We start from the raw sequence: 18,774 nt of genomic DNA on the forward strand, positions 1-18,774 counted from the left end.
TAATGTAAAGGGTGATGGCCGATTGTAAACTGAAGCCCGCAAACCAATCAATCAATCAATCAATCGGACCTTTGTTACAATCTACGTCTTCTTCATCCTTTGTCACGACTTCCGTTCATCGGCAACCCCCGCTCCTTACAATTTCGCCCGCCGATCGACGATCGAGCTAGAGGCAAGCAAATCGACCTAGCTCAGCCAGTCGTGGCCATGAACCCTGACAAGGTCCCTTTCGGACGAGCGGGGCTTGTGGTTGGAAAGTCTCGGCTGAACTGTGTTGCGTATCGCGCTCCGAGTTGGCTCTCCAACCTTCCATGTGGCTTTTGCGATTGTGTTTGTGGGAGGGTGGCTGAGAGAGCCGTTGTGCTGTGAGGGGCGGGCCCACTTGGCAGCGAGACAAGCCGAGCCAAGGACACAACGGCTCTCCCCCTTTCTCTCTGTCCACTTCCAATTGGATTCCCCACACCACACCACACCCACTGAGAGTGAAGACTGAGCTTAGGAGAGGAGCGGGCGGCGGGCTGGTCAAAGCCCTAGCCTTTGTCCGGTCAAACCAAATCGATCCCCTTTCCCCGCCGCGGAATTGGTCTCGCCTCCGGCTCCCGGGCGGCGGCGGTGGCGGTGGCCGGCGGGCGATGAATCCCGACCTGTCCCGGTGCGCCAGGCACCCGTCGCAGCCGCCCTTCACCGGCTTCTGCTCCGCCTGCCTCCTCGAGCGCCTCTCCGCCGCCGCGCTCCCGGCCACGCCCCCGGCCCCCTCCCCGTCCCCCCTCCCCCCTCCTCCTCCTCGACCGGTGGTGGCCGCGGCGCAGGAGGTGGCGGAGGAAGGCGGGGGCAGGACGACGCTGCTCCGCCTCTTCCAGCTCCACGACCAGCAGGACCGGCCCGCGCCGGTCGGAGCTGGAGACCAAGATCCCGAGCCCAGGGCCGAGCCGGAGCCGCCGCCACCGCTGCAGCGGAAGCGCTCCCTCCGCCAGTCCTGCGAGTGGATCGTCTGCTGCGAGCACGGCCACGACCCCGCCTCCTGGCTCCCCTCCCGCCAGTCCTGGGACGCCAACGACTCCGCCTCCGCCTCAACCTCCGCCGCCGCCGCTGCGCCCAGCACCACCGCCCCTGCTTCCGCCTCCGCGCTCGTGCTCCACTCCAGCTCAAGCAAGGCCTCGCTCAGGCCGTGGTGGGACCGCACCCGCCGGGCGGCGAACCCGGTGGCGGGCTTCTTCAGCAGATCCCTGTCCTCCCAGTCGTGGCGGGAGACAGACGCCGCGGCGAGGTCCCGGGCGCAGGGCCACGCCGCGGCCCGGGTCAACGGGGGCAGCCACTCCGTGTCGTCGTCCGCGGGCGGCGTCGACTCCGAGGTGTCGCCGGCGGACTCGCTGCACGCGCATGTACATAGCGCCGGCCGCCGCGACTCCCTGCTCAGGAGGTTCTACTGGCTCGGCCGCAGCAGCAGCGTCCACTGCCCGTCGCCCCGCCGGAGCCCCGACACCGGAATGCTGCGCTTCCACCGCACCCCTTCCACCACCAGGAGCAAGACCCAAGGCAGGAGGCGTCTCAACCTCTTTCCTGCTCGCAGTCACAGACATCAACAGCAACAACATTAGCCATGGACAGTGAAATGTTTCTCCTGCTGCAGGCTCAATGTGTCCTGGTCCTGGTCCTGGTCCTGGTGTAAAGGCCATTCAAGTTAACCAAATGTTGCTCTTCCATGTTGTCACAAGGATGTTTCAGGTTCACCATCAATTCAGAAGTTGTCTTGGTCGTGGTTTGCCGATATTTCGCTGCTGGCGACAGTAATCAGGCTGCCATATTGGACAGCATCGCGACCGACGGTGCCTGGGAGTGGAAGACGCACGCCAAAATGTCCCCTCATTGGTAACTTGTAGGTGTTAATAATTCGTCCCATTCTTTGTACTATGTATGTTATACAATAAACTGCTGGATCCAGAAACTGAAATAGAAGCTGATAATAGCTGACCCTGTTCGTTCATTCTTAAGAGTGTTCACTGATGGACGAGCTGCTGTTTTTGATGTGGATAGAAATTCTTCCTTTTTTTCCTGCATTTCATCCTGATTCCTAAATGAATTCGCCTGGTTATGACATTTTCACCTGTTTGTTGGATACAGCATGGAACTCAAGGTTCTTTTGTAGTGGTAGTGATGGCAGAATCAACAGTCAACTTAAAGAAGTCTGATACTGGCTCGCAATGATATGATTCATTTGTGTGGATGGGTTTTACCTAACTGTAGGCTATTTTGCCCAAAGTACTCTGCTGTTTTGCTCTGGTTGACTATTCTTCTTCTCTGACACGGTTCATTTGTGTGGAATGAATTTTAGTTACTTATAGGCCATTGACCAATCTGGTCATCTTTGTTTTATTGCATGACATTGCTACAAAGGTGCGCACATCCAGTGAATACTTACTCCTGACTTTTTGCACTGATTTAACAGTCATCCAGTGAAATATGTGTTGCCATGCTACTATCATGTTAAAGAAGGGCCTTTTATGAACATTCAATTGTGAACTTTGATATTTTTTCGATAACTCATGGACACACAATGCTGTTTTGCTGTGGTTAGAAACTCTTATTTCTCTGCTTGATAAGCATGTAAGGTGTTAATAACCAGCCTCATTCTTCATACTCCCTCCGTTCCAAATTACTCGTCGCAGGAATGGATGTATCTAGAACTAAAATACATCTAGATACATCCATACCCGCGACAAGTAATTCGGAACGGAGGGAGTACTATATATGTTATACAATAAACTGCTGAAAGTCTGACATACGAAAACAGAAGCTGAATAGCTGATAATAGCTGACCCTGTTTGTTCATTTTTCAAAGTGATGACTGGTGGACACTTTCTGCTGTTTGCTATGGCATCAAACCGATGAACATTCTTGTACTATGTATATTTATATGCAATAATTGCTGAACTCTGAGATGCCGAAATAGACTTCATTCTTCAGAGTGATGACCGAGCGGCGCACACTCTGCTGCTTTTCTGTGGTTGAAAATTCTTCTTCTATGCGTGCAATGGTCCTGAATGAGTTCCTTCTGTTCAGCCATGCTATAACTTATAAACAGTATGAGATTTCCACCTGTTTGCTGGATACAGTTTGAAACTCAAATTCCTTTTGATTGTCAACTTAAAAACTCTGATTCTGACTCATGACAATAAGTTTCAGCTAATTGTAGGCTATTTTCCAATTTAGTCATCTTTGCTTTATTGACACTTCCAGTCAATACTTATGACTTTTCATTGCTAATACAACACAAGTCACAACTTTAGCACTTCTGTCTCAATTGTGAAATACACATTCATATGATAAACAAGGGATGTTAATATGAATTTTCAGTTTTGAACTTACTATCAGTTCTTTGCTTCATTTCATCTCATTTGGGAATGTATAAAGTATCAACCATCAGACTTTAGATCGTAGCAGCTCTAAACCTTTTGATCATGTATTTCTTGATTTAATCCCATTTTCTTCAGCAGGAATGATTTAATCTCATCTGGGAGAACTAAAGAGTCTCCATTGATTGGGCTTAGGATCCTTGTCAAATAACATTGTTTTGCTCTCGGCTGAGTTACTAGATGGGCCTATAATGAAAGCAACAACTTTCCTCTGTTGTTCATGTTGACGTGAGAGCCTTGCCCAGGCATGCTTTTAAACGATAGAAGACCAACTCTGAGCCCCCTAGTTTCATTTTACCCGATGTTCTGAATGATGTAACTGCTTTTTGGTACCAACTATGAAGAACTGACCAAGAATTATATTCCTCACAATGTTGCCTTCAACTTGAGACGTTGCCTCAAAAAATGGAAAATCCGGCAAAATCAAAGCCGTTTGTTTAGCTAGATTGATTTTCTATCTCTGATCAACACCCTACATGTTCTACACAAAGCTATCTTAGCAAGGTCAATTGTATTCCATTATGAAATATTCAGCAAGTACATGTAGAAAAAATTGTTAGTCTTTATAATATGTGAGATCCATTGAACTTGAAAAAAAAAGGTGAATAAGAGCCTGTTCGGCAGCCCTCAGCTCCGCAACACCGCTCCTGGAGCGGCCAGTGTGGCACCGAACGCGCTAGCTTGACGCTTTCATCAAAGCGGAGCGGAGTGGCCAGCAGGCCATTTTCTCGGAGCGGGTGAAGTGACGCTCCGCGCACTCCACGCCTACATGGAGCAGGGAGTTGCGAAGTAAGGAGCAGAGGGCTGCCGAACAGGCTCTAAGCATGATGCTAATTGTTTGGTAACAAGCCCCAAATAAATATTTTACATATTCTAGAGTTTTCTATGTGCATACACCTAATCATAAACTAGTATCTATTCTAAAGATATTTATGAGACCATATCTTTTACGGATGCACACACACATATATGTATATAAAATATGAGTATGTAAGTATCATAAATTAATCTACGAAGGCATGCAATGTTATGTTTTAATATTATTGTTCACACATCATATAAGTTTGATTCAAATATATTTTTAAGGCACAATGTAAATCAAATATAAAGTAATATAACTTTGATTACAAATGTGATTTAAAGTTAGTGCACGTGCACGTTCATTTTGAAAAATTAACATTACAATATTATCATAAATAACATTACTTCAAATATTTTAGCAACACTATGATCTGATTAACTATAATAAATAAATTTTAAAAGGTACTACGATTGTTATTTTTAAAGAGTTATTACTAAATATGAAAGTTTGCAATAAATATTGAATTTATTTTTGCACGACATTCAACGCCCGTAGAATTCCGGTTGTCTCCACCTGCTCGAGCCTATCGTCATCTTCATCCGATGTTTTTAGTCTTGCCACTGTTATAGGAGCAGAGAATAACATCAGCAACGTTACCACCACCTGCAACAATATAAGAAAAACTGGCCCATGTCGCTCAGTGATTCACTCCAGCGGTGGCGCCTCTTCCAATACCCGAATCAAGTACTCCTGTATTTCGGAAAATAGTCTGAATTTCAGCAAAATTTCTGAATTCCAAACAAATTTTGTAATTAAAAACACTTCATGAATAAATAATAAATCACAAATTTTATAAAATATTAACAAATTAGATAAATGTTCAATATTTACAAAAATGTTTAAGAAATAAAGAATGTTCTCAGATTTCTTGAAATGTTCCAATTTACTTACTTTAAATTTTGATATACCTTAGATTTTAAAATGTTCATGAATTTTAAAATGGGGTATGAATTTCAAAATTGGTATACGGTTTAACAGCTGTTCATGATTTGAAAATATTCATGTATTATAAAAATGATAATGATGTGAAAAATATTTTTGAATTTATAAAATTGTACGAAATTTCAAATGACATTCATAATTTCTTTAAATTTCCTATATTTGAGAAAATGTTCCAAATGCCAATAAATAATTAATTAACTAGAAAGAGCTCCTGGATTGAAAAACATTTCATGAATTTGACAATTGTTACATTATTTCTATAAATTCATGACTTCGGAAAACAAATTGGCGCTTTGAAAAATTTTCTTATTTAAAAAAGTTTCTATTTTTTTAAAAGTATTTGAATTTTAAAATATAAAGATGGGAAATGGAAAAAGGAAAAAAGAAAAAAGAAAGAAAAGAAAAAAATAAAAAAGAAAATGATTTAAAAAAATTAATAAATGGAAAAAAAAAAGAAAAAACCGAAAGAAAACAGAAAGAAAGAAACGCAGAAAAGCAACCGATTCAAGGAAGGTTCCTGTATCTTCCCAAAACAATTGGAAAGCATACACTGATAAAAGGGCAAAATGTGGTCGCCCATGTAGCGGGGCAGCCCTCAGGGATCGTGTGCGTTTGATGGGCATTTACGGCCCAACGTGGACAATAGGTTTTCCTGTATTTTGAGTAAGAGCATTTGGTGTCAAAAAATACAAACAAAATATTTTTATCTCATATAGGTGAAAATAAAAGAATTTGTTAATCATCATTTTGAAGTTAAAAACTATATATTATGGGGGAAATACGCTCACATTCATGCATACGAAATTTTCATTATGTATTGAAAAAAATATTAATTGCATAGTTGAAAAATAATTGTCATGTTTCTGTAAAATATGCATCACATATTATAAAAACAATGCTCTATAGATATAAGAAATAGGAACGAAAACCAACGGAAAAATTGAAAAGAGGGAGGTGGGATTTATTTGTAAACAGACATCTATTACACACACACACACACACACAGAGAGAGAGAGAGAGAGAGAGAGAGTGAGTGAGAGAGAATGCTCGAGCTGAGTTGCGTATGAAAATTTTGCTGTCGATAGCCCTCCACCAAGTCAAAAGGTGTTATCTTCGCAAGTATTTTACCAGTGGTCATTGCTAGCGTGGTACCTGGGATTAAAATGTCCCATTCTTTGTGCTATGTATGTTATGCGATACCAAAATAGTAGTTTATAATTGCTGATCATGTTGGTTCATTCTTCATAGCTACGCTCCTACGACACACTCTGTTCTCCTAAACCGGTGAGGAAGAAACCCAAATTGGGCCGGCCCATATAGATTACCAAGCGCGCTAGGGGTTATGGGCTAGGTCGCTATTTAGTGATCCAACAAAAAAGGGTCGTTATTCAGCGTCCTATCCGCCAATAGGACTGGCCATCATGAACCCTCATGCGCCTCCGAGGCAGAAAGGGTACGCGAATGGTTCTCGGCCCTCCCTTATATAATTCGGCTCGCAAGTGATTGGTAATGGCCCAGAGCCAAAGGCCGAAACCGTCCAAGGATGCCATTACCTAAAGTGATTTTCTATTTCCGTGCCCATGGTTTCCTGGTTGTGCTTACCAAACCAATCGAGTAATTATTAAATTCCACACATAAACAGGTGCTCAATCCAGTAATTATTGAAATTGTTGCATCATATCTGCAAGCACAACTAAGGAACCAAGGGCATGAAAATTGAAATCCCTTACCTAAAATAAAAAACAAATTCATGGAGTGCTGCTGCCAAGGAAATCAGGAAGCCCCTATTCGGTGCTTCAGGCGCAAGGGAACCTCCCTGGCGCCCACGCGCCGAATAGGGCTCCCTGATTTCCTTGGCAGCGACACTCCATGAATTTGTTTTTTTATTTTAGGTAAGGCCCCGCCGGCCATGCACCGACACTACTGGGCCGGCCCATGTAGATCCCAAAAGCGTCTGGTTTGCCTGGCTTGCTCGATCACATTTGGGAAAACAATTGAGCAGAAAAAACAACACAAAATCGAGAATCCAAAAAGTTCACAAATTTTGAAAGACGTTCATGACTTTGATAAAATGTTCAACGAATTTGAAAACTATTTATCCATTTTTTATAAAAAATTATCAAATTTGAAAAAAAATTCATTGATACTGGTAAAAAAATCATCAATTTGAATTTTTTTATTAGTTTTGAAAAAAGTTCATCAATTTTGGGGTTTTTTATTGATTTAGAAAAATCAACTTCAAAACATTCGTTTCAATTAGCAAAAGGAAAAAAAGAAATAAAAATCAAATAGAACTTTCCAATAAAAATGAAAAAAAATACAGATAGAAAACGGTGTAATTGAGCACATCAGGTGGGGATGGCAGGGGGGGCGGCCGCCCCGGGCCCCAAAATTCCAGGGGCCCCCTCCCAGGGTTTGCATGTTGTATATAGGTAATTGGCCCATAAGGCCTTCCGCCTTCTCCGGAAAACAAAAGTAACCCAGCGTACGCTTTTCTCAGAAAGAAAAGGTCCAGAGTACGCACGCAGTTAGCGCCAGGGATGGGGTACTCACGTAGTTTTCCTTTGATGAATTACCTAAAAAAACGTAGCTTGCCTTTGATCCCTCAAAAGAACGATTGTGAGATCCCTAATTACGTACTCTCTTTTCCCCAGATCCAGTACTCCCGATTCCCATCTCCCAGGCAGCAGCGGAGGCACAGCAGTGCAGCACGCACAACATCGCCGAGCGCCTCTGGTCTCTGCTCTCCAGCCTTCACACACTGGGTGTACATGTACATCACGTCATCGCCGACTTTCATCGCCTACGCGATCTCGACTAATTCACGATATTAGGTATATCAATAATCATTCCCTATTTCCTATTCCCTAATCCTATATATGTTGCTATTTGCTAATTGAGTAATTTACCTTCGACTAACACTGGGCAGCCATTGATACATTTTTCTTTATTTTCAGCATTGTGTTATCATGTGGTCGAAGATTACTCATTCGGTAGGGATAAAAGAAAAAGAAAATAACCTGAGGTCTTCTTGGTAGAATCACAGAGAGGGTCTATTGGCAAAAAAAAATCAAGGGTATACTAATGTGTCGATGAGCCAAGATGATGAATTGCCGATACTCATGGTGTTTGAAGATATATTCAGATTTTTATTGAGAGCGGGCACCCTGAAGTCATTCAATGATAATGAACATGAAAAGTGTTGAACAAAAATTGCAAAAACTTTGTCTCGCAATGGTTCATCTGACATTGAGGTATATGATTTTACTTTGCAATTAAAGGTTATAAAATTCACTTTGCCAGATGGTGATATGTAGATTTTCGAGCATTTGATACTGTTCGATTATTATCCTAATGTCTCCGTTGCTTATCATATCTTATTTACTGTGCATATGATATTGCACCACCTGGAAGAAGCTTTTCAAAGTTGAATTATTGAAGAAGTATTTGGTTCAATAATGACTCGAGAGAGGTTGAATGATTTGGCAACGTTATGCATAGAGAAGAAATTATTGGAAGAGGCTGACATTGATCGTAAGTGAATTTACATCGAGGAATGTTAGAAGATGTTTTAATGTAATATGTATAAATCATTTGGTATGGATACTGCACTTGGACACATTTTAGTGTTTATTGGTTACATTTCAGGCCCCGAATTTTAGTTTCGCCCCGGGCCCCCGAAATTTCAGGACCGGCCCTGCCAGCAGGCGCGGTAAATATACAGCACTCGCGCCCAGCACAAACAACATATCACACTCAAAATAGAAACAAGAAGATCAAACACTTAAAACATAAATCAACAATAAATAGTCCAATTTATTACCACTCGAACAAATAGTTTATTTTTCAATACAACAAATAGTTCAACAATACAACATCAAACATACAACATCAATAGTTTTGTCAGCCATTCTATGCCCACCACTCCTCGACTCCCTACTCAGGAGGTTCTACTGGCTCGGCCGCAGCAGCAGCGTCCACTGCCCGTCGCCCCGCCGGAGCCCCGACACCGGGATGCTGCACTTCCACCGCACCCCTTCCACCACCACCAGGAGCAAGACCCACTAGAATGTCCCGTGATCGATGACTTGTAGGTGTTAATAATTCGTCTCATTCTTTGTACTATGTATGTTATACAATAAATTGCTAAACTCTGAGATACCAAAATAGAAGCTGATAATAGCTGACCCTGTTCGTTCATTCTTAAGATTGTTCACTGATGGACACACTGCTGTTTTCGATGTGGATGAAAATACTTCTTTCTCTGCTTGCAGTTTATCCTGATTCCTGAATGAATTCCATTTTATCCAGCCATGCTACAACTGATAAATATCTCTTGCATTCGCCTGGTTACGACATTTTCACCTGTTTGTTGGATACAGCATGAAACTCATGGTTCTTTTGTAGTGGCCGTGATGGCAGAATCAATTGTCAACTTAAAGAAGTCTGATACTGGCTCGCGATGATATGGTTCATTCATGTGGATGGGTTTTACCTAATTGCAAGCTATTTTCCCCAAAGTGCTCTGCTGTTTTGCTCTAGTTCACTTTTGTTCTTCTCTGACACTGGTTCATTTGTGTGGATGAGTTTTAGTTAGTTATAGGCTATTGACCAATCTGGTCATCTTTGTTTTACTGCATGACATTGCCACAAAGGAGGGCTTATCCGGTGAATACTTACTCATGACTTTTTGCACTGACTTAACAGAGTCATCCAGTGGAACATGAGTTGCCATGCTACCACCATGTTAAAGAAGGGCCTTTTACGAACTTTCAGTTGTGAACTTCTTTTTCCCTGCCAAAAAAAACTTGATATTTTGTTGATGACTGATGGACACACTGCTGTTTTGCTGTGGTTAGAAATTCTTCTTTCTCTGCTTGATAAGCATGTAAGGTATTAATACTTAATAATCAGCCTCATTCTGTTTACTATATATGTTATAGAATAAACTCCTGAAACTCTGACATACCAAAAAAGAAGCTGATAATATCTGACCCTGTTCATTCATTCTTGAAACTGACGACTGATGTACACTCTCCGCTGTTTTACTATGGCTTCAAACTGACGGACATTCTTTGTACTATGTATGTTATAGAATAAATTGCTGGACTCTGAGATACCGAAATATAAGTTGATAATAGCTAACAATTCATCCATTCTTCAAAGTGACAACTGATGGACACTCTCTGCTGTTCTGCTATGGCTTCAAACTGATGGACATTCTTTGTACTATGTATGTCTTTATAGAATAAATTGCTGAATTCTAATATACCGAAATAGAAGCTGATAATAGCTGACAATATTTGTTCATTCTTTAGAGTGATGACCGAGGGGGGCACGCTCTGCTGTTTTGCTGTGGTTGAAAATTCTCTTCTATGGGCGCAATGGTCCTGAATGAGTTCCTTCTGTCCAGCCATGCTATAACTTATAAAGATTATGAGATTTCCACCTGTTTGCTGGATACAGTTTGAAACTCAAATTTCTTTTGATTGTTAATTTTAAAATTCTGATTCTGACTAACGATAACAAGTTTCAGCTTAGTGTAGGCTATTTTCCAATTTAGTCATCTTTGTTTTATTGGCTCGTCCAGTCAATACTTACTTATGACTTTCCCCGCAAAAAAAACTTATGACTTTTCATCGCTAATCCAACACAAGTCTTGTCTTTAGCACTTCTCCCTCAATTTGTGAAATATACATTTTTATGATAAAGAAGGGATGTTATTAGGAATTTTCAGTGTTGAACTTACGTTTTGGCCAAAACCTACCCACCTCAATGCAACCAGTTCTCAACTTGCTTCATTTGATCTCATCTGGTAACCGATCAAGTATCAACCATCGGATTTTTGATCGTAACAGCTCTAAAAATTTTGATCATGTATTTCTGGATTTAATCTCATCTTCTTCAGCAAGAATAATTTAATATCATCTGGGAGAACTAAAAAGTCTCGCCTTGATTAGGCTTCGGATCCTTGTCATATTGCATTGTTTTTGTCTTGGCCGAGTTACTATGTGGGCCTAGAATGAAAGCAGCAGCTTTCTGTTGTTTATGTCTTGCGCAGGCATGCTTTTAAGGTGTAGAAGACCAACTCTGAGCCCCCTGGTTTCATTTTACCTGATGTTCTGAATGATGTAACTGCATTTTGGTACCGTCTATGAAGAATTGACCAAGAATTATATTCCTCGCAGCTTTGCCTCCACCTTGAGACGCCGTCTCCAAGAATGGAAAATCCCGCAAAATCAAGGCCGCTCGTTTAGCTAGATTGATTTTCTATCTCTGATGAACACCCTATATTTCAACACAAAGCTATCTTAGCAAGGTCAATTGCATTCCATTATCAAATATTGAGCCATGTAGAACAAATTATTGGATCATGTATAATATGTGAGACACATTTAACATGAAAAGAAAAGATAAAGAAGCATAATGCTAATTGTTCAGTAACAAGCCCCACATAAATATTTTATATATTCTAGACATTCCTATTTGCGTATACCTAATCATAAACTAGAATCCATTGTGAAGATATTTATTACACCATATCTTTTACGGATGCACACACATATATGTATATATAATATGAGCATGTAAGTATGATAAATTAATTTACGAAGGCATGCAATTTTATGTTTTAGTATTTCACATTATAGAGATTTAATTCAAATTTATATTTAAGGCACAATGTAAATCAGATAGAAAATAATATAGCTTTCATTACAAATGTGACTTAAAGTTAGTGCAGTGCACGTGCATTTTCAATGATTGATATTACGACAGTATGATAAAAACTTTACTACAAATATTTTGGCAACACACTGATCTGATTAATTATAATAATTAAATTTCAAAAAGTATTACTATTTTTATTTTATAAGAGTTATGAATAAATATGAAAGTTTGTAATAAATATTGAATTTTCTTTTATAGTAAATTCACCACACGTAGAATTTCGACTATCTTGTACTGCTTCAGCCTGTCATCGACTTCGTCCATCGATTTCATTAAACCAACACTTACTCCACCCTGAGAGCAGATAATAATATTAACAACGCCACCACCAACAACAATAACTTAAGTAAAACTCGTACATATGAATTTAGCGATCATTTAAATCAACAATGTCTCCTGTCATCATTGAAGCCCTCGCTGACAATTCCAGAACTCTTTTATTTCATTAAACATTATAAATTATAAAAAATTTAAAAAATCAAAATTTGAAAAAAATAATCCGAAATAAAAATGTTGACAAGGTAAACAATGTTCTCAGATTTCCGAAAATGTTCTCAATTTATAAAATATCTTTAATCTTGATATTCCTTAATTTTAAAAATGCCGAGAAATATAAAAATCATATAAAATTAAAAAATCACGAATTTATTAATATTTGTGTATTTTAAATAATTGTCATGATATTAAAAATGTCTCTGAATTTCAAAGAATGTACAAAACTTGAAAACAAGTTCATAAATTTTTAAGATGTTCCCATATCTCAAAAAATGTTCCAAATATGGAGAAATATTTCATTAATTAGAAAATTTTCCTGAATTTTCCAATAGTTGTTCAGTAATTTGAAAAATGTTAATTCTTTTGAATTCATGTATTTGGGGAAAGCAGATTTTAAGAAAATTCCCCGATTGAAAAAAGTTTCTAGGTTTTAACACTTATATCAAAAAATTGAAAATACAAAGATGGAAAATGATAAAAATTATAAAACAAAACCAAAAATGAAAATGGGAAACATAAAGATGACAAAAATATGAACAAACCGAAAGAAAACTGAAAGAAAAAAGCACAGAAAAATAACCGATTAAAGGAAGGTTTCCAGAATTTTGCCAATGCCGATTAAAGTGCACAGATAAGAGAGAGAAACGGGCTGGCCCATGTAGCAGTGTGTGCTTGATGTGTATTTTCCGCCCTACGCGGGTAATAGGTTTTCCTGTATTTTGAGTAAGAGCATTTTGTGTCAAAAATTAGAAAAAATTTACTTCACATGTTGAAACATAAAATATTGTTCATCATCATTTTGAAATGAGAAAAAATATATATTATGGAAAAAAGCTCACACGCATGCATATAAATTTTCATTGTCTATTTGAAAAACATTCATTGCATATTTGGAAAACAATTATCATGTATCTGTAAAATATGCATCACATATGTATAAAAAAATCTCTCTATATATAAGAAATAGCAAAAAAACCCAACAGAAAAATTGAAAAGTGGAATGTGGTATTTGTTTCCAAACAATCATTTAAGAATTTAAACATTTTTGCCTGTTTTCTTTGTAATAGCATTTTTTGGGGGAGTAGGATTTAGGGGCTACTGAGTTGTATATTAAAATTTTGCTGTCGATAACCTTCCATTAAGTCAAAAGGTGTTGTCCTCGCAAGGATTTAGGGACAACATGGAGATATAGATTAAAACATTCCATGATCTATAACTTTTAGGCGTTAATTCGTCCCATGATTTGTACTATATATACAATAAACTGCCGAACCAAAATAGGAGTTTAATTGCTGACCATGTTGGTTCATTGTTCAGAACTAGGACACACTGCTGTTTTGCTTTGTTTTATAGTTCTTTTTCTCTGCTTGAAATTTGTCCTGGATGGATTTCTTGTGTGCATTGTCTTCTGAAAAAGAAAGATTGCATACTGAAAAAGTAAGACACTGTCTCCCAATGATATACTCCCTCCGTCCTATAATATAAGAGCGTTTTTGACACTACATTAGTGTAAAAAACGCTCTTATATTATGGGACAGAGGGAATAGTTCATTTGTGTGGTTAAGTTTTAGTGAGTTACATGTTATTACCCAACCTGGTCATCTTTGTTTTATTGACATGACAGTTACCAAAATAGGAGCTGATAATAGTTGATAAATATGCTACAAATGATAAACGTGAAAGGTGTTAATACTCCGTCTCATTTTGTTTTTGAAAAGATCGCTTTTATTAACTCAAAAGGTAACATCAAGAGGATACAATCTTGATGAGCAACACTCGGCCTTTGTATATCTAGGATGCACACATCTAAAACATGAAGGGTCTGAGAAAAGAAAAGAAAAACCGGAATATCAGCAACGGTAAAGTCCTGAGTGACCAACATTATGCCTATGTCAAGGGAGGTGCTGGTCGGATCAGGAGAATATGATGCCACCAATGTTAGGTAAAAACCTCCTTGGCCACCTCTCAAACCTCTTACACATCGCCTTGAATAACAGTTGGTACTTCATAAGGTGTAGCGTAGACCATGTATAAAGTTATTGTGTACAACCAGTGGCGTAGCCAGGCCCAGGCAACTGTGGCCATGGCCTGGGGCGTGGCTCTACGATCCTGTGTATATTGTAGGTATTTTTTGGCACTGTAGCCTTTGTAGGTATTGTAGATACAAGGGCTGGCCCGGGGCGTAGGCCTACCCTGCCTACGCCACTGTGTACAACGGAAAATAACCTGTGTTGTTGAAACAAAATCAGTTTTACATAGTCATAGCTACCATAATAAGGCAGACGCTCCCACCCTTATTAGCATATTAAACCTATTTGAGATTCTGCGAGTTGGCTGTCACGCATACAGGCTAGTGTCCTTGATTGATAACTCGTAGGTGTTAATAATTCGTCCCATGCTTTGTACTCGCTCCATCCCAAAATAAGTGCTGCTGATTTAATACAACTTTGTACTAACTTTGATTTAGTACAACTAAATTAGCGACACTTATTTTGGGACGAAGGGGAAGGGAGTACTATCTATCTTATAGAAAAAACTGCTGAAAACTGAGATAGCATAATATGAGCTGATGATAGCTGACCTGTTGTTCGTCCATTCTTCATAGTGACGACTAATGGACACACTCTGCTGCTTGGATCTGGTTGAACATTCTTCCTCTCTACTTGCGCTTGATGCTGAATGAATTTCGTTGTGTTGATTGTCTACTGAAGAACTATAACACTGGCTCTGCCCAATCTGTTCATCTCTGTTTTATTGGCATGATATTTTTGCAATGGTGGGCACACCCATTCATACTTCCTTGTGACTTTTGTCACCGGCTCTACACAAGTCATGAGTTTAGCATTTGTATTTGAATTTGTGAAACTAGTTAGCAACCCGTGCACCTGCACAAGCTAGCACTTTGGATATAGATCGTATGCCTAAAATTGTGCACATTAGAAATGTCAGGGAAAAATTAGAACACACACATTTTAAATATTATTAGTGAAATTCATGTTACTGTTTTTGATGGTTAGATTTGGACGTTAAATGAGTTATACTCCTTCTATATACCTATTGTGCCATGGCGCACTTGACCTCAGGTTGATAGATGGTACACCCTCTATTTCTATATATAAGACGTCTTATATGTAGGAACCGAGGTAGTAGTTAATATGAGGGTGCAACTTTGTTGACGTTGTGCATATGTGGTCAACATGCATTGGTGTGGATGAAGAAAAAAAATCATGTTTGTTCAATTCATTTATAAATATCTCATTAATTTGTAGAAGTTCTAGAAAAAGAATGAATGAAAGTCTAAATTTCATCTTCAGTTAGTCTTTATGACATCCATGCAGAAGTGCGCTATGTCGAAAAATATTTTATAAAAGGACAAAGTAATATTCTATACATTGAACAGAAAAATCACAATGTCATATTTTATTTTTTCAAATCGAAGCATGCAGGATGGATTATCTGTATGGTTGTTGTTTTTCTTAATCATGTATTTTCAATAAAATTTTATATGAATATCAAAACGGATGTTCCATGTATTTTATGTGAAAATGGAGCTTCCACTATGAACAACACTCTTTAGAAGTTGCGGACATTTTTTCTTAAAAAAAATTCGAATATTAAAGTGAAGTACTTGATATAATTATTATGAGAAGTATTTCACACTTTTTCCCTTTTCTCATCACAATGCGTTCTATAGAATAACTGATTGGTACATATGTGGACGTTAGTATCCGTAGGTGCATGCTTCCAGACAAGATACGGACACATACTCTAAAAATATAATTCACCGCTCACACATGTGTCACGCTTATGTAGTAAACAAAAGAGAGAAAAGTTAGATGATGCTCATGCTTTTTCTTCAAGGGATAACGCTCAACTATTTTATTTTGAGGGAAACAAATAGTGACCATGGGGAGGAGGACTCGCGTATGTTTTCTTTAGTGAAGACGCACAATTTTTTTAGCGAAACAAATAGAGACCATTGGGACAAGGACTCACGTATGTTTTCTTTATGGATGACCCTCAAATTATTTTTTTATTTGAGGGAAAACGGAAAGAGACATGGGGAGGAGGACTTTTGAGGGAAACAAAGAAAGACCATGGGGAAGAGGACTCCTGTAAGTCGGATAGGAGAGTTGGTATCCTGTTTCATCCTACGACTATAGGTGAATCATATATTAATCCGATGGTCAAAATTTCTTAATTCTGAGGATCAATGTGGTGTCTCGTATGGTGCTTCCAATTAGTAAATATAAGATATGTGCTGCCATGTCGCATTTGCATCCTGAATGAATTCCCTTTTGTGTCCAGTGCTTGCATTCATGTGACTAATTGTGTGATTTTGACTTGGTTTGTTTGAAACATTTATGAACTGAAGTTTCATGGGGTGGTAACATCCAGCATAACATTTGATACAGTCCCACAATGATATGGCTCATTCATGTGGACGAGTTTCAGTTAACTACAGGCTATTGCCCCAGTTTGTCCACTTTTGTTTTATGAGTGAGATTTGTATGTTTGTATGTTATACTATAATAAATTGCTGAACTCTGAGATGCCGAAATAGAAGCTGATAATAGCTGACCATGTTCGTTCATTATTCAGAGTGATGAAAATTCTTCTTTTGTGCATGTAGTTGGTCATGAATGATTTCCTTCTCCATCGATCGCTGCAACTGTTCTCATCTAGGAACATACCTTTTTTTTGTGGGTCATCTGGGAACATATCAACCATTGGGTTTCAGATCATAACAGCTCTAAACATTTCAAATTGCGTGCCTTGATTTCTCGATTTAACCCCATCTTCTTTAGCAGGAATGATTTAATCCCACTTGCGAAAACTGTTGCAGTACACAAGTAAAAAGTGTCGGTTGGCCCAACAACGGTTATGAGCTATGTTGGGCTTATGATCCTTGTGATCATATTGCATTGATTGGGCCGGCTGAGTTAGTAGATGGGCCTGGTATGAAAGCAACAGTTTCCTCTCTAGTTCATGTTTCATGCAACAGCTTCATCAGCAGTGTTTTTCTTTTCTTTTGACACGAGAGATTGTGCAGGCATGCTTTAAAGCGGTAGGTAGACGACCAACTTTGAGCCCCCTAGTTTCATTTCACCTGATATCCTTAATGATGTAACTGCTTTTTGTTACCGGCTATGAAGAGCAGACCAAGAATTATATTCGGCACAACATTGCCTGCACCTCGAGATGTCGCCTCCAAGAATGGAAAATCCTAGTGCAATATCAAGGCCCCTTGTTTAGCTAGAATGGTAGTCTCTTTGATGAACACCCTACATGTTCTATACAAAGCTGTCTTAGCTAGATCGACAGTATTTCATTATCAAATATAGAGCAAGTACATTTAACAACGAATTATTGAGTCTTTTATTATAATATGTGAGACTAATTTGGCATGAAACAAGAAAACAAAGCATCATGTTAATGTTTCGGTACCAAGCTTCTCATAAATATTTTAAATATTTCTATTTGCATAACCAAAAAATAAACTAGAAACCATTGCATAGATATTTATGGGACCATACGTTGTAAGAATGAACACACAGATATATACACTATATTCATGTAAGTATCACAAATTAATCTATGAAGACACGCAATTTTATGTTTTAGTATTTTTCCCACACTACGTTGATTTTGTTCAAATATTTTTTTAAGGCACAATGCAAATCAAATACAAAATAATGTAACTTTCATTCCAAACATGACTTAAATTAGTGCAGTACACGCGCATTCTTTAATGGTGGAGATTACAACATTTTTAATAATAATATTATTAATAATATTCTATCAACATTATGATTTGATTAATTATTATTATTATATTATGTAAAATTATTTACTATGATTTGTATTTATTGAAAAAAGTTATAAATAAGTATAAAAGTCTAAATGCTGGTCAAAGTAAAATATAGTATTAGAAACGACAGGTTGCGCCACATTGATAAGCGCAACAAAAAAGGACTATACCAGAACAACAAAAAACCCAATATATACATGGCTTATTGAGGGTTTATTCTTAGGATATGGGACGAATGTGGCGAGGGAGGCAGGCTCACAAGAATGGCTACCAGTGTACAGTAATGCATTTGCCGTTTGTACCTCTTGAACGGCTCATGTAGTCAGTTTTTCATGCTGAATCTCATACATTGTCATCATGTCATTAACCGATGAAATGTTCAGCATGGAGAGAATCTAAAGAAGGTTTCTTTATAATCCGGTAGAAGCACCTGACCGGTCCTACCACGAAAAGTATTGCATGGCAGCACACCTCTGAAGGATCCTAGTTGCTCTCTCGGGCTGTACAATGACGTTCAATCT

At 38.9% G+C, this 18,774-nt stretch overlaps 1 protein-coding gene across 1 annotated transcript; it reads left to right on the plus strand.

The window, feature by feature from the left end:
• The first annotated feature begins 442 nt into the window (after window positions 1–442).
• On the plus strand, window positions 443–1,984 carry LOC125516187 (uncharacterized). The gene has a single exon (XM_048680888.2). It carries the CDS (start codon window positions 633–635, stop codon window positions 1,596–1,598), a length of 966 nt encoding a protein of 321 aa, XP_048536845.1. The 5' UTR covers window positions 443–632; the 3' UTR covers window positions 1,599–1,984.
• Window positions 1,985–18,774: the final 16,790 nt, after the last annotated feature.

Source organism: Triticum urartu, chromosome 6A (assembly GCF_056163025.1).
Source record: "Triticum urartu cultivar PI428250 chromosome 6A, HENAU_Tu73, whole genome shotgun sequence".
Taxonomy (NCBI): domain Eukaryota; kingdom Viridiplantae; phylum Streptophyta; class Magnoliopsida; order Poales; family Poaceae; genus Triticum; species Triticum urartu.